Here is a 25,030-nt window from a genome sequence, read left to right on the forward strand (position 1 = left end):
GCACGGAGTGCAGACTCAAATGAGCTGAGCTAGGAAAACCCAGGCCTTTAGCAGTGGGGAGTCGCAGATGGGAGGCAGGTCTCCATCCTGCCTCAGAACTGCCCATCATCTGGGTGCCCTCTGTGCAAGCCTCCACTGCATCCCACGTCTCAGAGGTGAGGCAATTGAGTGCCTCGCATCAAACTTGACTGTTTACTTGTGTTACTATTTGGGAAAGCTAAGATAACTGATTTCTCAGGACTTTCTGTTCAGTTTTTGTGCTGGTTTGAAAGGATGTATGTACCCTAGAAAAGCCATGTTTTAATCCTAATCCCATTTTGCAGCCATTTCTTCTAATCCCTATTCAGTACTATATGTTTGAATCTGTAATTAGATCACCTCCCTGGAGAAGTGACTCAATCAAGAGCAGTTAAACTGGATTAGGTGGAGACGTGTCTCCACCCATGTGGGTGGGGTCTTGATTAGTTTACTGGAATCCTATAAAAGAGAAAAATTTTGGAAAATGTGGGAGATTCAGAGAGAGCAGGAATGCTGTGGCACCACGAAGAAGAGTCTACCAGCCAGCTCTTTGGAAATGAAGAAGGAAAATGCCTCCTGGGGAGCTTCATGAAACAGGAAGCCAGGAGAGAAAGCTAGCAGATGATGCCATGCTCACCATGCGCCCTTCCAGCCGAGAGAGAAGCCCTGACTGTTTGCCATGTGCCTTCTCACTTGAGAGAGAAACCCTGAATGTCATCGGCCTTCTTGAACCAAGGTATCCTTCCCTGAATGCCTTAGATTGGACACTTCTATAGGATAGTTTCTCAGCCTTAGAACTGTAAACTAACAACTTATTAAATTCCCCTTTTTAAAAGCCATTCCATTTCTGGTATATTGCATTCCGGCAACTAGCAAACTAGAACAGTTTTCAAATCATGCATGGCACAAATTCCACTTGGGGCAGACAGTCCGAGTTCAGTCAATGTCTCCCAAGCCTCAGACTGTCTGAGGAACAAACACACAGATGTATGTAAACAGCAAATTCAGAAAAAGCTTCCCCCCAAATCTGTGCAGTTGAAAATGGGAGGAGTTTATTAAGTTTATTAAGGTCAAAATGTTTTGTTGCTGAGGGGAAAAGACTTTTAAAATGCCAGGCAAGAAAAATGTCATCAACATGGGTAACGTAAACAGCTACTGAAAACCTCTCCCCAGAGATTCAGCAAAAAGAAGGACAATTCTCACTTGTTCAGAACTCTGGAGGAAGGTACAGACTAGAGAACAATCACAAAACACTGAATCAGAGAAAGAGAAAAATATCAGGTAGGAACTTCCATCCTGGACTGGCTGGTACCCTCCCCGCCCCCACTCAGTCTCACATACCTTGGGAAGAACACAGAAGCAGCAGCCAGGACCCCTCTCACGCCCACCAGGAGTGACACATATATCCACCTATATCCAGACACATAGACCCAAGCCCACAAGAACCCATGGCAGAACTTAAGCGGCTGGGGAGGGAAGACTACAGAAGGGAAGCAAGAATGAGCTTCCAAAATGGAGGATCCAGGAAGGACTTGCAGAATTTTCCCCCAAAGCAGCCAATAGCCAGGCAGAAACTACCCAAATCAACTGTTTGGGGACCTGGAGGACAGGGGAGGACATTTCAAAGCCCAGGTCGGTGAGGGATGAAGAGTCTGTGAAAACATGGACAGAAACTGTTTTTTCAGCCCTTTGTTCCCCTTTGAGAGTAACAGTAGTGGGCAGCCCAATATTTGCCTAGGGGACAGCTGAGGACTGGGGCATGTCGGGAAGTCTTCATGCAAGTAAAGGGGGGACACAGTCCCACATTAAGCCAGATTTTGGCTGGACAAGTGAGGACACAGTAACCCATAGTTTCAGCCCCACCTGCTTAGATGCAACCTGGGTTCCAGGAGGTAAACAGTTTCTGAGGAAGATGAAGTCACCCAGCAGGGCCATCTGCTGGGCAGTACAGAAAGCATAGGGGAACTGCAGGGCTTTTCAGACCCTATTCCAGGCCTATCGGAGCTCATCTACACCCCTGCACAGGAACCCGACCTTGTTTTAGCTGAGAAACACCAACAATCCAGCTATCAAAGCAGTGCCCTAAAACAAACCCTGGCAACAACTAAACCCTAGTTGTTAAGAGAGAGAAACCAGCCTTCAAAACAGACCCAACAAGATAATCAGATGACCAGATATCACCAAAAAATCACAAGGCACATTGAAACTCAAGCCAGAAATGGCCCAGTCAAAGGAATAGATCAAAAAGTGAGAGGAGACTGTGCCAGTTCAAAAGGATTTATGTGTCCTAGAAAAACCGTGTTTTAATCCTAATCAATCTTGTGGGAGCAATGGTTTTCAAATCTCTATTCAGTACTATAGGTTGGAAACTTGATTAGGTTATTTCCATAGAGATGTGAATCAATCAATTGTGGGTATTAAACTTGATTAGATGGAGACATGTCCCCACCCATTCTAAGTGGGTCTTGATTAGTTTATAGGAGTCCTATAAAAGAGGAGACATTTTGGAGAGAGTGCCTTTTGAGAATGAGGAGAGAGTCATAGAACCATGAGAGAATGACGAGAGAACCGGAGCCCACCAGCCAATGACCCTTGGAGATGAAAAAGGAAAACGCTGTTGCTTCCATGGGACCGGGGTGTGAAGGATATTAAGGAATAATGAGAGAGACAGAAGAGACAGACAGAAGAGACGGGATCAGGGGGTGTGAAGATTAGTGACAACAGACAACTTTATTCTTAACTAGTTCCTGTTTATATTCTGCAGGGTTTATGTGACAAAAAGCATGCATGCATTTCGTGAGAAACAGAGTGCTTACTTTTCAGTGTTTACTCCCTACATACTAAAGATAGCCATAAAGAACTTGGGGTTAAGAAAAAACCTTCTCTCCCTCCCAGACTGTTCTCCATTAAGCAGATAACAATCTCCACAGTTTACCGCCACTCTGAAGCTAGTTGCTCCCAATAAATTCCGCAGGTTTTGTATTAACCCTTGCTCCTACAAAATCCCATGGGGGAGCTTCATGAAGGAAGAGGCCTGGAGAGGAAGCTGATAGACATCACCATGTTCACCATGTGCCTTCCCAGTTAAGAGAGAAACCTTGAACTTCACTGGCCTTTCTTGAGTGAAGGTAACCTCTTGATGGTGCCTTAATTTAGACATTTTTATAGACTTGCTTTAATTGGGACATTTTCATGGCCTTAGAACTGTAGACTTGCAACTTATTAAACTTATTAAATTCCCCTTCCATTTCTGGTATATTGCATTCTGACAGCTAGTAAACTAGAACAGAGACACAGAGTCTCAAACAGCTAATCAAAGATGTACAAGTGAACCTCCTGAATCAATTCAAAGAACTGAAGGAAAATGTATTTAAAGAGATAAAGGATATTAAGAAGACACCAGAAGGGCATAAGGAAGAATTTGAAAACACATAAAAATAGAAGACACTATGGAAATAAAAGACGTTGTAGATGAAATAAAAAATATACAGGAGGGCAGGTCACGGTGGCTCAGCAGGTAAGAATGCTTGCCTGCCAAGCCCGAGGACCGGGGTTCGATTCCCAGTGCCTGCCCATGTAATAAAAAAAAAAAAAAAGAAAAAAAATATACAGGAGAGGTTGGTACAATGATAGCTTAGTGGCAGAATTCTTGCCTGCCATGCTGGAGACCCAGGTTCAATTAACAGATAAACAGAGCTGAGAGAGTTCATTAATAAGAGACCAGCCCTACGAGAACTGAAGGGAGTCCTGCCAGATGAAAAGAAAAGACAGGAGAGGGCTGGAGGAGGGTACAGAATTGAAGAGTATTAGTTAAGGTAACTTAAAGGATAAAAAAGAGAGAAAAAATTAGATCTGACAAATAAAATCAAATGATAAGATAGTTGAATTAAGTTAGAACTGCTTTTACAGTAATAACTTTGTTAATGGATTAAACTCCCCAGTAAAAAGACACAGATTCGCAGAGTGGACTAATGAATACAGTCCATCTAAATGCCATCTACAAGAGACAAATCTTAGACACAAAGATATAAATAGGCTGAAGATGAAAGGCTGATAAAAGATATTCCATGCAAGTAGTAACCAAAAAAAAAAAAAAAATCTGGGATAGCTATACTAATACCAGACAAAACAGACTTTAAATGCAAAAATGTTATAAGAGATAAAGAAAGACACAACATAGTAACAAAGTGAGCAATTCACCAAAAAGAAATAATAAATAGTTATTTTCCTAATCAAGAAGCTCCAGAGTACCTAAGGCAAACACTGGCAAAATGAAGGGAATTATAGATGATTCTAACATAATAGTGGGAGATTTCAACACATCCCTCTCTCCAATAGTTAGAACATCTAATCAGAGGATCAACAAAGATCCTAAATGATAATGCAATAAACATACATAACAGACATATACAACATTGCATCCCAAACCAGCAGGATCTACATTCTGCCCAAAGAACACACTCCAGGAGAAACTATATGCTGAGGCACAAAACAGGGCTCAATAAGTTTTAAAAGACTGATATTATACAAAGCACTTTATCTGACCATAATGGAATGAAGCTAGAAATGAATAACAAACAGAGAACCAGAAACTAAACAAATACGTGGAGGTTAAAGAACATGCTCTTAAACAACCAGTGGGTCAAAGAAGAAATTGCGAGAAAAATCATTAAATATCTTGAGACAAATGAAAATGAGAATACAATGTATCAAAACTTATGAGATGCAGTGAAGGCAGTTCTGAGAGGAAATTTATAGCCCTAAATGTACACATTAAAAAGGAAGAAAGAGCTAAAACCAACAACCCAACCGAACAACTGGAGAAATAACAACAAACTGATTACAAAGTAAGCAGGAGAAAAGCAGATAAGAGCAGAAATTAATGAAGAATAATACAATAGAAAAATCAATAAAACCAAAAGCCGGTTCTTCGAGAAGATCAATAAAATCTACAAACCCTTAGCTAGACTGACAAAGACAAAAAGAGAGAAGCTGCAGGGCGGGCCATGGTAGCTCAGCAGGCAGAGATCTTGCCTGCCATGCCAGAGACCCGGGTTTGTTTCCCGATGCCTGCCCACGTAAAAAAAAAAAGAGAAGCTGCAAACATATAAATCAGAAATGGGGGGTGGGAATTACTGTAGACCCCAAAGAAATATAAAAAATCATATGAACAACTATATGCTAATACTGTAGACAAGTTAAATAAAACGGACAGCTTCTTAGATGCATGCAACCTACACCAATTTCAGACGAAACAGAAAACCTCAGCAAACCAGTCACAAATAAAGAGATTCAATCACTCATCAAAAACCTACTGCATTAATCAGTGTTCTCTAGAGAAACAGAACCAACAAGAGATATCCATAAACAGATTTATAAACGTGTCTCACAACATGGAAGAATCCAGAATCCACAGTGCAGGCTATGAGACTGGCAGCTCTGATGGGGGATCTGAACGAACTCCACAGGAGAAGCTTGCTGACTGAAGAAACAGCCAAAAGTCTCTCCTCTCTCCTAAAAACTCTTTGGGTGATTGGATTATCTCGTTGGTGGGAGACAGGCCTTGGTTGAATCCAGATGTAATCAGCCGCAGATGCAATCAACTGATGATTTAATACACCAGCCTTCAGGTTTATCAACCAGCCACAAAATAGCCATGCAGCAATGGTCAGGCCAGTACTTGCCTGACCAGACAACTGGGCATCATCACTTGGCCAAGTAGACACCAGAACCTAATCAGCACACCTACCAAGAAAAGGCCAGGACTGGATGGCTGCACAGGTGAATTTTAACAAACTTTCCAAGAAGGATTAATATCTCTCCTGTGCAAACTCTTCAAAAAAATTGAAGAGGGAGCACTACCTATCTCATCCTATGAAGCCAATATTACCTTAATACCAAAGCCAGATAAAGGTACCACAAGAAAAGAAAATTTCAGACCAGTATCTATAATGAATATAGATGCAAAAAACCCTCAACAAAATACTTGCAAATCAAATTCAACAGCATATTAAAACAGTTATACATCATGACCAAGTGGGTTTTATTCCAGGTATGCAAGGGTGATTCAACACAAGAAAATCAATTGATGTAACACACAATATTAACAGATCAAAAGGTAAAATACATGCTCATATGGAAAATCACACAAACATCTCGACTGATGCAGAAAAGGCATTGCACAAAATTCAGCATCCTTTCATGATAAAAACACTTCAAGTAGGAACCAAAGGAAATTTCATCAACATGATATAGGGTACATATGAGAAACACACAGTTGACATCATACTCAATGGTAAGAGGCTGAAAACTTTTCCTCTAGGATTGGGAACAAGGCAAGGATGCCCATGATCACCATTGCTATTCAACCCTGGACTGAAATTCTAGCTAGAGCAATTAGGCAAGAAAGAGAAATAAAAGGTATTCAAATTGGAAAGGAAGAAGTAAAACTGTCACTATTTTCAGATGACATTTATCTTATATTATTTACAAAATCCTGAAAAAAACTGACAGCAAAGCTACTTGCCTAATTAATGAGCTGAGCAAACAGGAAGCTACAAGTGTTGGAGAAGATGTGGAGAAACAGGAACACTCTTTCTACTGCTGGTGGGGATGAAAAATGGTGTGGAAGACTAATTAGCGGTTCCTTAGGAAGCTAAGCATAGAATTAACCATATCATCTTCAGTCCCACCACTAGGAATATACCCAGAAGATCTGAAAGCAGGGATGTGAACAGACATCTGCACACTGATGTACACAGCAGCGTTAGTCATGATTGCCAAAAGATGGAAACTGAAGTGCCTATCAACTGATGAATGGATAAACAAAATGTGGTATATTCATATAGTGGAATATTGCTCACCAATAAGAGGGAATGAAGTTCGGAAGCATGTGACAACATAGATGAAGTTTGAGGACATTATGTTAAGTGAAATAAATCAGACACAAAAGGACAAACATTGCAGGATCTCACTGATTACATAATTTTAATATGTAAACTCAAACACATAAAATATTGAATATAGGTTGCCAGGATATAGAATGAGGCTAAAGAATGGGGAGCGGTTGCTTAATATGTGTAAAATGTTGAACTTAAATATTTGGAAGTGGACCGAGGTGATGGTAGCATGTTATTGAGGGAACAATTAACAGTGCTGAATGGTGTGTGAGTGTGGCAGAAAGGGGAAGTTTACAGTCATATTTGTCACCAGAAGGAAAGTTGGAGGTTAAAACATGGGAATGTCTTAACACAGTGAATCTGGCGGTGGACAATGTCCATGGTTAGCTTTACAAATATTAAAAAGTCCTTTTATGAACTGGAACAAATGTGCTACGCTATTGCAAGGAGTTAATAATAGTGGGGTGTATGGGGAAAATACACCTAACACAAACTATGGACTACAGTTAATAGCAACATTTTAATATTCTTTATCAACAGTAACAAATGAACTATACCAATACCATGGATCAATAATAGGGGGAGTGTGCCAGTTTGAAAGGATTATGTATCCTAGAACAGCCATGTTTTAATCCTCTCCACCTTGTGGAGGCAGCGTTTCTTTTAATCCCTAGTCAGTACTGTAGGTTGGAAATTTGATTAGGTTGTCTCCACAGAGGATGTGGCTCACTCAATTGCAGGTATTAACCTTTGACTCCACCCATTCCAGGTGGGTCTCAAATAGTTTACTGGTAACCTTTCAAAAAGGAAGCATTTCGGAGAAAGCTTCAGAGCCATGAGAACAGCAGAGCCCAGGCAGCCAGAGACCTCTGGAGATGAAGAAGGAAAACACCTCCAGGGGAGCTTCATGAAACAAGAAGCTTGGAGAGAAATCTAGCAGATGTCATCATGTTTGCCATGTGCCTTTCGAGTTGAGAAAGAAACACTGAATGCCATTAGACTTCTTGAACCAAGGTATATTTTCCTGGATGCCTCAGATTGAATATTTCTATAGACTTGCTTTAATTTGGACATTTTCACAGCCTAGAACTGTAAACTTGCAACTTATTAAATTCCCCTTTTTAAAAACCATTCCATGTCTGGTATATCACATTCGGCAGCTTGCAGATTAGAATAGGGGGATAAGGGGTATGGGAGGATTTGAGTTTCCTTTTTAATTTTTGTTTCTTTTCTGGAGTGATGAAAATGATCTAACAATGATCATGGGGATGCACGCACAACCAAGTGCTGATACTGGGAATCAGTGAAGGTATGCTTTGGATGGTTTGTATGATGTGTCAATATATATCTCAATAAAACTACGTTAAATAAATAAAGGAAAGAAAAGAAAAACACCCCTCTCCCCCCAAAAAAATTCCTTGCAAATCCTGCCCCTGGTGAGTTTAATTTGGGCAGATGCCTCTTGCTTCCTGATTGGCTTTATGAGCCATTCTGTAAAGCCTGGATTTCTTCTCCTGGAGTAACACAACAGACTGTTTCAGAACTCTTTGTGAACCAACCCACAACAGATGATGGAATTCAATATTCAATGGGCACTTCTGATGAGCAGATGAGAAGCTGTAGCAGTGTGCTGCCACACCATTTTCCCTACTGTGGACAACCATTTCAGACTTCCTTATTCAACACCCCCTGTTCTCTACTTCCTCACTCCATTCTGTTCTCCTATCTTCTGGTTCACCCATTTCTCTCATACTGACATGCCACGGAGCACCCAGCAACTCACTACAGCACCCAGTGCACACACACACAAACAGACATTTGCTTCCTCCTGACTCGAGTGGTCAAATCCCGAACCCACTAGAGTTCACTAGAAAAGTCACATCATTTATGAAAACTATTTCCTACTATGGTGCAAAGAAAATAAAATAAAAAAGAATGCCTAGTGTTACCCTTCTAAGTCCAAAGTCTTTTAAGCTTAAAACCCTGCTCAGCTTCACAAGATGTAAAAAGCTCAAGGAGGAGCTGAGAGACACGGGTGTATAACCTGAATTTCCTGGGCATCTACTTGCCCTGGTGCCCCAGCTGGGATAAAGAAGTGGCTCTGACTTCAAATCTTCATCCTGAAGACTTAGAGACTGATGAAGACCACTGCTAGCTGCAGGGTTGTGAGAGACTACAGTGGCTGTTAACATTCTGTCTGGTCAGTCAGCACCTTTCTTTGGAGGAGCCAGACCTCCACACCTACACTGAGCCCTCTCCACCCTACTCCAAGTTGCCATCTGGATGAGCTGGCCAGTCAATATCCCAAAGCCTGGGCACAGGCCTTTGGTCTAGGGATTGGCTCTTGGCCCCATCTGCTTCTCTCCACGTTCTTACTGCTGGACTTCTACCCCTGGGGTCACAGTGTTGGGACCACGTGAAGGTGCACTTGAGAGACAGAGACAAGGAAAGATCTGAAGCTAATTAGAGACACCAAGATAGGGAGCAAGATCTGGAGGGAAAGGGATGAAAGAAGTGACAGCCCAAAACAGCAAGGAAGCAGGAGAAAGATGTGATAATGCTGCATGAGGCCGTAGTGTCAGTTATGCTTGCAGCCAGGTCTAAACAAGCCCTCTCATTTAAGTGAAGCAGTAAGTTTTCCTCCCTTTTTTTTCCCCTATGTATGCTGGATTAGTCTTGAATATCCCTCATTTGCAACAGAAGAGGCTTGATAAAGAATTATTCCTTGAGCAATCTATTCAAAGTCTAAGTTCTATACAGAAGGCAAAGCCAAGCAGGGACCTGCACAGCTTACAGGTGAAGCAGCTGTGATGGTTGTCATCGTCTGCACCAAAGCCCCCCGTGCTGGAACCACCTTAACTATGTTAACCAGGTCCCAGGCCTGGTTCCAAGCATGGCCTTGGCTCCTTGTGCCCACTACTTGCTGCTGCAGCTGCAGACAGTCTTCCATCTCACCCTGGAGACCCGGACCTCCACGGGATTTAAATCTGTTTGCTCACGTGGTCACCTTCAGCCAGGTTCGAAGCAAGTAACCCAGATGCTGGTGGTGGGAGCCCTAAGGCAGGTATAACCGGGCACAGGTGGGTTGAGCAGTTATGGGAGACAGCACCTCTTTTCATCTTCTTTACTTGTCAATCTTTACTTGCCTCTTACTTCCACCTGTTTTTTTTTCATCCCAGCTCTCTTGATGCCAGTGTGATGCCTCACGCTAATCTAAATTTTGCTTTCCTTTCTCTTCAGTCCCTCTTTGCGGGTATTTTCTTGCTAATGAAAAATCATGTTATTCTTAGTAGACACATTTCCAACGAAAATGTGAAAAACACAACTTAAGAACAACATAAACCTGTTCCAAAGCTCACATTGGTTGCAACCACTCAGACCAAGATTCATAAAGTGGTGAAATTTAGCTCCATTTGTCTGTTTTATTTCTTCAAATGCTAATCTGATTTATTCCCTGTTTACAATAAGATTTCTGATGTTTATCAAGGAAGGATAAAACACTACTTCAAAAACCCAGAAATTCTGCACTATTCTCAATATACCTCAATTATTCTCTTCATTGAGATTTCCTATCTAATAGTTTTCTGCTTTATTTCTGCATCTTGTGTCATACTGTGAATACAGGCTGTAGAATATTTTTAAAGAAATGAATAACCATGGGTCTAAAAATGGTTGTTCCTATTGAGTCTTTTTCTTACATTTTCCTTGTTTTGTTTCTTCCTTCCAGCTCACTTGTTTTGAGCGCTAGCAAAATCAATCCCACTCCAAAAAGCTACATTCCAAAATTCTACAAATCACATATTGAAAAGAAATGGCCATGTTTTATAAGAAGTATTCTAAGAAGGTGTCTCAGCCTTTTCAAAACACTCTACCTACTGTCTAACTGACCAGGAATTTAAATTTCGGCAGCAATAGTTAGGCTGGCCACATGTAGAACCGGAAAATAATTATTAAGTTGCTGAGCTGCAGACATATTCTCTTAGTCTATTGAAGCAGCATCTATTTATTATGATGTTCACAATTCCAAAAATATGTTTTAGAGTAGGAATAGAAAGGCCAATTTAAATATTTAGACATTATTCAAGCTTGAAAATGAATCACTGAGTAATTATCAACTGTAGCCAGTGTTTAACTGCTTTTCCTCATTTCATCCAAATTATATTTTGATTCCCAAAGGTAGAAAAAAAATCTGTCCCACCTCTTACACTCGTGATATCCATAGTCCTGCTAAAGAAACAGCAGACACTGACCTTAGACAACAGTGGACAGAGAAGACTAAGGTTTAGCGGAGACGACCCCACTTCCAACAATGAGCCTTCCACTGGTAGCTCATGGGCCATATCCACCTGCCACCAAATGCCACAGAGCTGCACCATCCAGTATGACAGCAGCTGCCACATGAGGCCATTTCAATTTCAATGAATTAAAATTTTGACACTAAAAATGCAGTTCCTCAGTAGCACCAACCACATTTCATGTACTCAACAGCCATGTGTGGTACACACTGGAGAGAGCAGAAACAACATGTCAAAGCTCACAGAAAGTTCTACTGGACAGCACAACTAGATGATCTGCTTGCTGTGCAGAGCCCACTGGTAGTAAACAGGGGCATGATTCACCAAATATGAGCAGTTTGGTCCTGAGATTGGAGACCGGAGGTCTGGCTGGACCACAGGCACACTATTCAATGCCCAAGCAAAGGACAAACTGAAGTACAAGGGTGGGCCCTGGGGTCCACAGGGCGAGTTCTAAGACCTTATTCTGGAGTAATATACTCTTTGGAGGCAAGTGAAATGGAAACATTAAAATGACTTGAACAGGGGGGTGGCACTATTCTAGCACCCAGGTGGAATGCGAGCAGTGACAGACGATTATAACCGATGATAAAGAAGCACATGCCTTTGGGCTCTCATAGCAACACTCAAAGACTCAAGGGCAGCTGAAGGGCTTCGAAGGGCTCCCAGGCTGGAAGGTGCCAGCAAGGTGGCAGAAGAGCAGTGGATAAGCCCCTGGCAGGGGGAAGGAAACCTCAATGACAGCAAGGTGTGGACAGGCACATGGGGGGCACACCCATAGAGGTCTGTGCTGCAGGTTTGCTGAAGGCGGCAACAAAACACTGTAGTGCAACTGTTTCTGGGGTTTTGGGCTTTCTACTGATTAACATACCCCGTTCTAACACACCCTGGGAGAGAGCCTGGCTTGCTCTGGGCATGAGCTATAGAAAGAACTTGTCTCGTTGGTTGGGTAGCAGGGAGATTAACTTAGGTTTCTGGATAGAGAGACTCAAGCCAAGTGAAGTAGGCCACTCTCACAAGGCAATCTGGACTTTCATGCTGCCGGCAGTTTTTGACATTATATTAAGAGGAGGTTCTTATTATCAGAAAATCACTAGCAGCCATTAGTGTTCAGAATTCCAGCCATTTATTACACATTATGCATCCATTACTGCTCCACAGCTGTACTGTTTGTCATAAGTTATTTGTATAATGGCCTCATAAAGGGCTATAGTTCTGTGGCATCACTGTAACTCTGCCATGATTCACTATGTCAATACTCCCAGGGAGAAGGCATCCTGCATGATGAAATAATTCAAACATTATACAATTATAATTATATAATTATATATAATTCTTAGCCATGCTTCGCATAAGCATATTGCTTATCAAAATTATTTTAATGATACAGAAGCATCAATTAATTCAATTTTCTGTGTGGTTTTATAAATAACTACTCTTTTGTGAAGGAAGATGTAGCAAGCATCCCATTAATGTCAAGGGCTAATGCACATTTGTTTTACATAAGTAATAAGTAACCCTTAATAGATAATAATTTACTGCCAGTCAACAACCTATCAGTACATTTTTATTTACAACTCAACATGCATTCTTTCATTCAGCAAATATTGATGGAGCATCCATGAAATGGGTACTGTTTTTATAGGCACAGGAGATACGAAGACAGCATATAATAATCAAGTAAGAAAAGTGTTTCCTCTACTAGCTCAGACTCTAGTGGTAAAACAAACCACCACAAGATGAACAAAACAAAAAAATCTGTTATCTAATGACAGTCTTAAATCCTATTTGATGAAAGTTGAATTCATGTAAGAGGATTAGTCAATTGCTTTAGAGAGAACAGGGATAATTCTCCTATTGCAATAAGCATCAAGTCAGCACGTGTAAGTTCACATATGACAAGAAAAGTAAATTTGGCCCTAGGAAGATGAACCCAAATTCACTTTGACTTTCTTCTGTTTTCTTAGTGACTGAGAATCATGGCCATCAGAGAAGTGCGTGAGGAGAGAGGATGTGTGACACAGCCCTCTTAGAGAAGGGTACATGAATTGATTAGGGAAACAGAGTAGGATTAAAAGAATGGGTTTAGGATTCACTTGGACATTCGTGCAGATAAACTTAAAATCAGACCTCACAGACCAGCTTTTGTTCAGACCTCACAGAATAGCTTTTGTTTTCCTTTGGCCACAGGATTAAGTGTGGCTCACTTGGAAATTTATAAATAGGCAACTATGTGAGAATGGACCAAATGACACTGCCAACAATGAGAGGGAGTACAAGCAGCACCCAAAAATAGAACAAAGACAATATACCTGGAAAAAGGTTTACCTGCAATGCAACTGTCCACTTTGCTGAGCGTGGGCTAAGCAAGACACCATCTGCTTCATGGAAGGTCTTTATGCAATCACCTTTGAGGTCAGCCTAAAGGCATCTGATTTTAAATGGCCCTAAAAGCATCTATATGTAGCTCCATATTTGCTATGGAACTCACTGTCCGTTTACGAATTCAATATGTTCATATGAAATTGAGCTCCTTTCCACATATTAGCAAACACATACCTATGTTATAACCTCACAGAACAAGACTTTGTTGAAAGAACACAAAAGAAAAATCATTCTGTTTCCCTGATTCTGTCAGGCCACCCTCCATTTCACCCCTGAACCAAATGTCAGTAATTCTAAAATCAAGATACACCTTACAATTAATTCTGAAGAGCTGCCCCTTAGGGAAGCATGCCATGAAATGGTTGTCACTGACCAGGCAGATGTTGAATGTAGCCAGCTCTCAAAGAAAAGATCATGGAATTTTCACAAGCGGAAGAGTGGGTTATGACCCATTCACTTTATGAGAAGAGAAGCTGTTAAAACTAAGTCAAAAGTCCCTTATTCTTCCATTTTTCTCCAAATGTTACTGTTCTGTCCATCATGAGGAAGAAGACAGGCTGGATGAGCAAATGGGGATCAGATCAAGCAGGATTGGATCCTGGAAAGAAATGCAAGGCAATGGGAGGACACTGAAGGATTTAGGGGGCAGTTCACATTTTTAAGAGCACATTGGCATCTCGGTGTCAAATGCATTCAACAGAGCCCTGTGGAGGGACACAGGGAGATCAGGAAGGAGGGAACTGTGGCAGTCCAGAGTTAGAGACTAGCAATATGTTATTTGGAGATACGGAAGGTGAGTATACATGGTAATTTTGAGAGCAAGCAGATTTGAAGAATGGTTCCCAGGTCTGTGGTTCAAGCAACATGGTAGATAAGACTGCCATTTACTAAGCCCAGGATGCCAAGGGTACATGGTATTGAGGAGTTCAGTTTGGAACATATTGTGTAGCCTGTGAAGCATACGAAAGACGTCAAGTAACAGTTAAGTATATGACTTAGGAGCTCCAGGGAGAGGCGATGGCAACAGATACAAATTTAAAGGTTACTAGCAATATAAGGTACTGAAAGCCAAGGAAATGGATGAGTTCACTTGGGGATAGAGAACAAAGCAGAGGTTCTCAAGCCAGGAAGTGCATTAAATGCACCTGAAAGAGCTCCACAAACTATCAAGGCTTACTGGTTAATTTAAATATGCAGTTGGGCTTGAAATCCACCAGCCTAGAGAGAAATAACCAAAGGTCCAGAACCAAGACCTTGGGCAATACCAAAATTAAGAGGACAAGAAGAGGGGAAGAAGCAACCAAGAAGCTTCAAAAGGAGCAAATGGTAGAGGAAGATGAGAGGAACCTACAATAATTACATCCTTATGCCTGGCCCACCTCTCGAGTAACCAATCCTGCCTCTTAACCTCTGGACCCCATTCTCAGTTCAGCTTTGATTTGTCCCTTTCGATTTGGTTTAATGACTCTGAAATTCAATTCCATTCTCTGTCTTCTTGGACTGGGGAAGACAACTGCTGTGCATGCTGCCCAGTCCAACTATTCGCACAACATCCAGTGCTGGTCCTGCCACTGAAGCAAGCACACCCTGAGGGATCCTGGCATTGGAATTGCTGGGAATAAGTCCCGAAGAAATCAAAGTAGAAAAAGAAGGTCCGCAGCAACTGCTTGGGCTGTGCCTCTCTACCCGTTCCTGACTCCCACAGCCGAGACCTGACAGCTTCTTCCCTCTGCTCAAGGTCCAACTGGATGCCACACCCACTGCAGGGGTGGAGACCAAGGTTCCTCAGCTGTCTGCATCCACAGAGGCATAATGATGATAACTTTTTAGACCGCCTGCACAGGGGATTTTCAATTAAAATATACATAAATATATGTGTATATGCATGTGTGTGTGTGTGTATACATACATGCACACACATAACATACATTAAAATAATCAAATTCCAAGTCTCCTTTGTCTCCATGAAATAGTAAATAAAGGCATTTGGTGTTTGCAAGTGCAAATAAAACAAGGCATGCTACATATATTTCCTAAGAGGAGAAAACTATTCTTGGGTAGCATCTGCCCGTCTGCATCTTTTCACAATGCTCACTGCATTTGCAAGGAACCCTTACAGCACTCGATGGCTTGTGCCACACCTATATATTTAAATGGGATTCTATCCTGTCTCCCCAAATCGAGGAAGAGGGCGGTTTCCAGGTCTTAGCTTCCTCCATGGGGAGCACGCTCTGGGAATGGTCCCTTCCACTGTAGGTGTACCAAACAAACAAGACCTGTTGATTATAGCATAGGCCTCATCTCTTCTCCCTCTTTTTACTGAATCTGTTTTTTTATTGAAAACTACTGTGGTAGGCAAAGATGCCCCTGCCCTAATTCCGGAACCTGTGAATGTTACCTTAGGTGGCAAAAGAACTTTTCAGTGGTGATTGAGGATCTGGAGGTTGGCAGGTGACCTTGGATTATCTGATGACCCAAGATAATTCCAGGGTCCTTGGAGAGGGAGACAGGTGGGTGAGAGAGAGGTTCGAAGACGCTATGCTGCTGGCTTTGAAGTTAGTGGAAGGGGCCACAAACCAAGGACTGCAGGCTACCTCTAGCAGCTGGAAAAGGCAAGGACACGATTCTCCCCTGGAGCCTCCAGAAGGAATGTAGCCCTGTTGACACCTGGACTCTAGCCCACTGACAGCCATTTTGGACCTCTGACTACCAGAATTATAAGGTAATATAACGCCACTAAGTCTGTGGTAATTTATTACAGTAGCAATAGGAAAATAATATAATTACATTTGGGAAATAAATTAATCTGGCATCTGAATTTACTCATTACCTCCCCAAAGAAGAATCTTCTTTCCCTAAGTCTACCATCCTCTCTTCCATCACAAGGAATAGCACAGATTTTGGAACAAGGAGGAAAAACATGTTCACTATCTTGCCATGTTTTTGGGCATTTTGTTCACTTATTTATTTTTGATAGATATTCTTCCAGTGGTTTAAAAAAAAAAGGCCTGAAAAGCAGGATGCAAGAATAGGAGATGTTGTTCAGCATAATCAGCTAAGTATCAGTATTAGTAAGGGCATTTGGAATGTCAAAACGGCAGCTGGTCAGAAATAGAACACTTCTGTTTAGAAAAACAGTGGAAGATCTGTCAGTCTCCTCCAGAGCACAAAAAAAAAAAAAAAAAAAATCCAACAGACACCCTCATTTGCTCTGAAGGAACACAGTGAGTTGAAATCACAGGCTCTGGCCAATGATCTGGGACATGAAAGGTTTCTTTTTTGGGGTGGGGGAGGTGGGGGGGTGGGTCAGGCAGCAGGTGCATGGGCCAGAAATCGAACATCACTGTCTTGCATGGCAGGTGAGCCTCTACCTCTGAACCACCCATGCACCTCTGACAGGCTTCCTTATCACAGCAGGTCGGGGTCTCAACGCTTTTGAGTAAATATACAACCTTGAATGAAGTGACAAGGGTACCGAGAAAAGAGAGTCTTGTTTTATTAACTCAAGACTTGCTCGTCTAAAACCAGGTGGTTGCTCAACGGTCCAAGAATGCCTGCAACGCAAGCTCCATCCATTATTTGGATACACACATATGTGCTTTTGGTAGCAGAGGAATCCATAGCGCCTCAGACTTTCAGAGAAGTGCAGGGGGCTGAGAGCAGCTAGTGCTACGATAGCATCATCTTTAAGTGGTTCCTACACAGCAATGTTCTGCATAGAAAACTGTGAAATGCTCTGCTGCCATGCCATCCGGCCCATGACGAAGTTGAAGTTTCTTGCCAAGCAATGCCACATCAGGATCTCAGCAGATCTCACAGCTCATGGCGGTGTCATGTGAGCGCGACAAGTTATCTGAGGAGTGCCGGCAGTGCCCCAGGAGTGGGTTTCCCGACTGACAGCCAAGGCAAGTCCTCGCTGCCAGGCTGATGGGTGTGTGCTTCTGTTCCCAATTTTAGTGACTTTAATAAAAGTGAGGAGAGTCTCTACTGGCAGATATTGGAGAATACAAGACCAGTGGTAGATAAGTCTTCTATGTTTGAGATTATGTGTCATGTACAGACTTGGCCACATTCACACTGAAAACCAAATGTAGCGGATGGTAATCAATTGATACTTGAGAAAAACATATTTCTTTTAAGCTGAGCACTTAGATTAAAAATCAAATATAGAAGTGATTCGATTCAAAAATCAAATATTAGAAAAAAATAAGTCCAGGATACAGAACTATTTATACTAAAGGAAACAACTGATCAAGTCCACCTCATTGTTTCTCATTATAGGGTATGTATTGAGACAGGATGGAAAACCACAGCCCGTGGGCCAGTCAGGACGTGACCAACTGTTTCTGTATGTCCCACAAGCTAAAAATGGTTTTTACATTTTAAAATGTTTGAGAATAATCAAAAGAAGAATATTTTATGACATGTGAAAATGATATGAAATTCAAATTTCAGTGTCCATAAATAAAATTTTGTCAGAACACAGGCATCCTCATTCATTTACATGTTGCTTATGGCTGTTTTGGTGTCCAATGGCAGAGCCATGGAGCTCAGTATAGACTGCACCCATGCTGCCTGCAAAGCTGGAGTATCTACCATCTGGCCCTTCAGAGGGAAATGTGCTGACCCTGGGCTGCAGGCACCGGGTGCCCTAGTTCCCTGCCAACTCTACCATTACTAGCTGTGTGACCTTGAGTAAGTTGCTTAACCTCCCTGTTTCTGCCCCTTGACCTGCCCCAAAGGGCAGCTGCAAGGACTGCAGAGGAACTCCCTGTGAAGCTCAGAGCCACCCTGGGTGCCATCAGGGAGGCTGCTGTGGTGTCACTGTCCCATCACTGGAGGACTCTCCTTCCTCAGTGTTCGTGGAAATCACAGCTGATGCTAATGTACAATTTCACTTGCTCTAAAAACTACCTTTTCATTCACCGGTCCTGCTACTTTTGACAATCGCCCCACTCTACTCCCCAAATGAAGGCAGTCATCAACCACTGTGACCCTATAAAAGACATTAGTTAGGAGTTTAGCTAGAAAGACAGTCATTATTCAACATCAGTATCTTATTCTATGTTTATGTTTCAAAAATGCACTTCCATTAGAAACTTGGACAAAAGTGCAGGGATCTTACTCCAGGCTCTGCTCCCTTTTTTTGTTGTTGTGGGGTGGGTGCATGTCCGGGAATTGAACCTGGGTCTCTGCATGCAAAGCGAGCATTCTACCATCTGCTTCTTTTTTGACAGATAATTAGACTAGGCATCTTAGGGGCCAAGTGATCTTCTCAAAGCATAGGCAACCCTTGATTAAAGTGCACATTTGTTTACGTGAGCTTGGACTTTGCCTTTGCACTTCTCCACCTGCAGGTTGTTTTTTTTTCCGATCGAAATCTTTTGTACTTATTGGTCTGACCTAAAATTAAAATGGTTTCTAGCCATGTATATAGACAATGTACCCTGAAAACTTCATCACGATGTCCTTGTTTCATTTAGAAATGCCACAAACACACCCAGTAATGCATTACATATGAAAAGGCTTGTAGAAGAGACACAATTTATTAATGACTCAGTAGAACTTCCAAAAACATCTATCTGGAATTCATCTATTAATTCATCTCACAGTTTAATTATACTTCCCACAGGACAAATATTTATCAACTATTACTCTGTTTTAAGTCTTCTCTTTATATTTATTTGTAAGGGATTATAAATTTTTCCAAATAAAGGCTAAACTTCCTAAGAGAATCCATCAGTCTATTGTAATTTAATGTGCATTTTCTGATAATGTGATAGTAATGGCTTTCAGATATAACAGATCATTGTGCAACCAAATGAAAGAATAATTATTAACCACAATAGCAGTCTATAAATCGAACAAGATACTGAATACATCATAAATACTAATTAGAGAGTAACCATGGTGCTTAATAAACCTAGTAATCAACACAAGGGGATAAAAACATCTTAAAACCCTGTCATGGGATGAAAGACTTCACAAACTCACCTACCAATGAATGAGCAATACATGGACAAATTAATATTTCCACTATGAAAATCAGAATATGTTCTGACTAGAATAAGCAGACTTACGAGAGCAAGAGTATAAGAGTATTTTGAGCCAGGCCACCCACTGTTTCCTTCACCACCACCACCCCATGCTCAGGGTTTATGGTCTCCAATTTCAATTGTTTATCACAGCTAAAGAGTAATTGTAAAAACGTAGAGTATTAGCTTTGGAGTTAGAAATATTTGGTAAGAACCCAGCTCTCCGCTACTAATTGTGAAACCTTGCTCAAACTACTTAAATTCTCCATGTCAGCTGTAAACAGAAATAGCGCCCACCTAGAAGAGCTGTGAAGATAAAGGTGTGATATGTGACAAACCTAGTTAAATGCCCGGAACAAGCACATGTTCCACAACCGGGTCTTCTCATTCTGCCATTTTCACTTGAACTACTTAAGCCACATCCACTCCTGTCGTCTCTGAGCAAGTTTTCCTTCACACGTCTCTTGGCCAGTGTCACAGTAATGGTCACATATAGAGAACATAACCCAGATCCAGTGGATTTACAGCACACAGTCCCCACTAGGACAGCTAAAATTTTAAAAGACAGATAATAACAAGTGTTGACAAGGATATGGAGAAATTAGAACCTTCACACACAGTCTATCAGGATGTAAAATGGTGCAGCCGTTTTGGAAAACAGTTTGGCTGTTCCTCAAATGATTAAACCTAGAGTTACCATATGATCCAGCAATTCCACTCCTAAATACATGCCCAAGAGAAGTGAAATCTTGTGCACAACTGTTCATAGCAACATTATTCACAATAGCCAAAACGTGGAAACAATCTAAGTGCCCACTAACGGGTGAATGAAAAAACAAAATATGGTATATACATACAATGAAATACTATGTGGAAATTAAAAGGAATGTAGTTCTGATACACACTGCAACATCGATTAACTTTGAAAACGTTAAGCTAAATGAAAGAAGCCAGACACAAAAGACCACGTTTTGTATAATTCCATTATTATGAAATGTCCAGAATAGGCAAATCCACAGAGGCAGAAAGTAGTTTCGTGGTTACCAGGGATGGTAGGGGGTGGGTGGAGGGAATGGAGAGTGACTGCTAATGGGTATGAGGTTTCTTTTTTGGGGTAATGAAAATGTTCTAAACTTAGATAGTGATGATGGCTGCACAACTCTGTGAATATTCTCAAAACCACTGAATTTTATGGTGTGAATTATATTGCAAAAGGCTGGTATTAAAAAAAGAATGAATAAAGCACATAAGGCAATTGCCTATGTGGGAAGTAGCAGGAGGAAATAAACTCAGTCTTCTCTGGATCTGCTGGGCCCCAGAGGGGAATGCCAGCCAAAACTATACACAGACCTCCAGAAAGGGCAGGGAACTTGGGCTCAGACCAAAAGGTGCCCTCATCTGTAAAATGGGTCTAGTAAAATGCCTATCCCACATGGCTGCAGTGAGGATAAATTAGCAGTATAAAGTCCTTAAAACAGCATCTGACAAAGGCTAAGTGCTATTGTCATCACCACTGTCATGTCATCACTGCTGTTAGAACAGGCCAACTCCACCTAGCAGGGAAAAACACAGCATGCAGCACAATCTTAACTTCGCACCTTAGTTTCCCCATGGGAATTCCACGCATATTTCCATTTTCACCAAGGAGTGTGGTCTTGTTCCTTGTCCACCTACCACTGACAATTACTTCCATGAGGCCTCTTTGTGAACACAGAAAATTTAAACCACCAATGGGACCAGCGTGGGGTGTCTGCACCCACCAAACACAGCAGCAGCTACTGCTTATGCTCCTAGGAAGAGCCAGGCATGAGCCTACCAGGTAGGTGTTATTATCAACCCTATTACCTTACAGCAAGAGAAAGTTCAGATAAATTGCAGAACTTACCCAATGTCACAAAGGTTAATAAGAGTCAGAGCTGGGATTCAAAGCCAAATCAGTCTTATCTCATGGTACTTTTCAGTACATTACACTGAATTAGATTTCCAATGGAAGAGTAATCAGGAAAGAAATTCAAAATGAAGGGAGACTGCACCTTTTGACCAACACATTAATTTCATACACATTCAAATACTAGGACCCCAAAGTCCAGGCAATGCCATTCACGTCTTTATTCACTCACTCCATTCATTCATCTACTTATTTTCACATATAGTAAGCCTCTACCTTGAGTCAGTGAGAAGGATAGTCTTGGAAGGCTGGAAATTTCAAAAGAGAACATTACAGAACACAGTGAGGAATTGAAGAAGGGAGGATGTGCTGGAAAACAGGGAGTCAGGAAATTCATAACTATTTCCTCTATTGGTGAAGTTTGCCCCCTCCACTGCATTCAAACTCCTTGAAAAAGAACTCATAGAAACACCAGCATATTTCTACTGTCCTATTTTCCTTAGGACTCTGATGAATGGAATTTTAAGCTATTACTTCGGACTCTTTTCTAGTTAGTTTCTATTCAGAAAACTGCTGGCCTACAGTCTTTTTCTCTGTGCTGGTTTGAAAGAAAGTATGCCCCCTAGAAAATCCATGTTTTAACCAAAATCCCATTTCATAAAGGTAGAATAATCCCTATTCAATACTGTATGTTTGAAACTGTATGTAATGAGATCATCTCCCTGGATGATGTGATTTAGTCAAGAATGATTGTTAAACTGGATTAGGGGACGACATGTCTCCACCTGTTTAGGTGGGTCTTGATTGGTTTATTGGAGTCCTATAAAAGAGGAAATATTTTGGAGAATGAGAGGTTCAGAGAGAGCAGAGCAGAATGACATAACCACGAGAAGCTGAAGTCCACCAGCCAGCGACCTTTGGAGATGAAGAAGCTCTCCTCCCGGGGAGCTTCTGAAACAGGGAGCCAGGAGAGAAAGTAGCAGATGATGCCTTGCTTGCCATGTGCCCTTGCAACCAAGAGAGAAACTGTGACTGTGTTCGCCATGTGCCTTTCCAGATGAGAGAGAAACACTGAACTTTATCAGCCTTCTTGAACCAAGGTATCTTTCCCCGGATGCCTTAAATTGGACATTTCTATAGACTTGTTTTGATTGGGACATTTTCTCAGCCTTAGAACTGTAAACTAGCAACTCATTAAATTCCCCTTGTTAAAAGCCATTCCGTTTCTGGTATATTGCATTCTGGCAGCTAGCAAACTAGAACATTCTCTCCACCACATGGGACAAGAAAATGGTTTCTCCAATTGAGGACCCGATTGAAAGAGGATGGAGAGCAGCGAGCCCTCAGCAGATCTCCCAGGAGTGGGATACAAAGAACAGAGGCTGCTTGCAAGACCTCACTGTTTCCACGAGCCCTGACGGACAGATACGTCCATTTCAAGATGGATAGAATTTGCTGGAGTGAATGAGATGCAGAAAAAATACATTTTACTTTTTATTAAGCATCATTTTACAGGGTACAAAGTGTCACTTACATAAACATGTGTTAATTTAGCACTAAAACCCTGAAGAGTGTGTGTACTTTCCAATTTTATACAACTACTTTGCCCATAACCATGGAAATAACCATCATGGTGCAATCCTTTCAAAGGTGCCAGATAGTTTGCAACTCTTAAAGGACAAAGCCACTACAATGGACAAAAAGGAATAAAGAGAAGACATGGGAATAACTGTCTGGAAGGATCAGCCAGATGTTTGGAGATTCAAAAAAATTAATGCTGAAATAGCAATAAATGTAATAGATTCACCTTAGGAACTCAAGTTTTTCCAATGATATTTTAAGGGAATAGGCTAATCTGTTAAAGTAAGCTGACAACAAATATTCAATTGGATATTATAATATGTACCTTATGAATTACAAGAAAATAGTCTCTCAATTAAAATTCTAATTAAGCTTTGAAATACTATTATGATTGAGCTTTTCCTAGAAATGCAATAATAATTGTATACTGAAAGTTAATGGCAAAATACGACTGAATTTACAAAGCAAATTTGATACCTAAACAACACTTCCATAATAAATGCCATGAAAGTAAACAGTAAAAAGCAACAAATAAGAATTTAGGTAATACACTAAAAATTAAATTTAAAATAAAACATCAATAGCAAAGTAAAAGAAAGAAAATACCTATAACATATTATTCCTGAGTAGTATGGAGCAATTACTGTTTTCCTTTGTAGGAAAAACAAAAGGACATTTCCAATATTTGCTTCTGATAATCTGCAACCAGCCAGACACTCATCCTTAAACTTTATTAAAATGTATATACTGATTATTCTTGATGAGGTGAGCTATTACTTGTTTTCAAATTATAGCAAATAAGATTCCTTTAAGTCATATCAAACTTTAAATCAAACATAAATACATCTCTCTGTATAGCGTCTATTAAAATTAAGTTGACTTCAATTATTTGATCATATGAAAATAAGATGCTTGGGTAGAAATAATTTTTGAACTGTATTAAGCCACAGATGATTTAACGAATTTCACAGATATGTTGGACTCTCAGTACCAAGAAAAAAAAAGTTTCATTTTAGGAAATTTCATTTTGAAGATGTGTATATAAATGAAAATTCAAAGAAAATTAGAAAAAAAGACTGACCTGTTCTTGGTAAGGTGCTTAATAACAACAGTTTCAAGAAAAATCTGGTAATGTCAACCAAAAAATAAGAGCTTTAAAAAAAAAGTAGGGCGGGCCATGGTGGCTCAGCAGGCAAGAATGCTTGCCTGCCATGCCCGAGGACCCGGGTTCAATACCCAGTGCCTGCCCATGTAAAAAAAAAAAAGTAACAGTGAAAGTCTAAGTAGAAAGAATGTCTAAACAGAATCCCTCTCAAATTCAATATGCGCCTAATCTATAGATTTCCCACTTCACATATAAATAAGCTGGATATCTCTCGGCCTAAAGATATAGGGCTAGAAATGAAGTCAGATGGGTTTTTATTTTCTATTGTGCTAAGAAGTAGCCAGCCTTAGATGAGGGCTGCACCATCCACCTTAGGGATTCAACTGTTCCTAGTCCCATCAGTCTCCAAGTTCAGATCTGAAACGGTTGTCTCCCCCTGCCCCCCAAAAGCTACTGTGCAAAATGGAAGAAGGTAAAAGAGCCAAGGATGGGGGAATCAGGAAATATGGGGGTGGAAATGTCAATAATAATCATGAATAATCTAAGACAGGTACCTTTACTCTTTGGTCATCAGCATCTACAATGGTAGTAACACGAATTAACCTGGGGTTTCGTTTATCCACGACTTCAAGTTTCATATTTGGCAGGAAACCATGAGGCAGCCGCTGTAACATTACAAGCATGATATTCAGGCAAAACTCAACAACTCAGACATTCTTCTAAATTTCTTCTAGAATATTATTGTCTTAGTTTTAACATTTACATCTTTAATATAACTAGAATTTAATTTCAAGAGTGCATACGATTATATGTATATTACTTTA

General features: G+C 40.9%; 1 protein-coding gene across 20 annotated transcripts in view; it reads right to left on the reverse strand.

Annotated features, from left to right (window-relative positions):
* The window catches only part of L3MBTL4 (L3MBTL histone methyl-lysine binding protein 4), a 497,842-nt gene that overhangs the window by 286,291 nt on the left and 186,521 nt on the right, over positions 1–25,030 (reverse strand). For all 20 annotated transcript variants that reach the window (XR_013165276.1, XM_077135929.1, XM_077135928.1 and 17 more), the window contains one exon: positions 24,761–24,871. Coding sequence is in view for 19 of the 20 variants with exons in the window: in XM_077135929.1 (XP_076992044.1) it covers positions 24,761–24,871 (111 nt within the window). In the remaining variant the exon portion in view is untranslated. The remainder of the gene's footprint in view (positions 1–24,760; positions 24,872–25,030) is intronic.

Source organism: Tamandua tetradactyla, chromosome 18 (genome assembly GCF_023851605.1).
Source record: "Tamandua tetradactyla isolate mTamTet1 chromosome 18, mTamTet1.pri, whole genome shotgun sequence".
In the NCBI taxonomy this organism is placed as follows: Eukaryota; Metazoa; Chordata; class Mammalia; order Pilosa; family Myrmecophagidae; genus Tamandua; species Tamandua tetradactyla.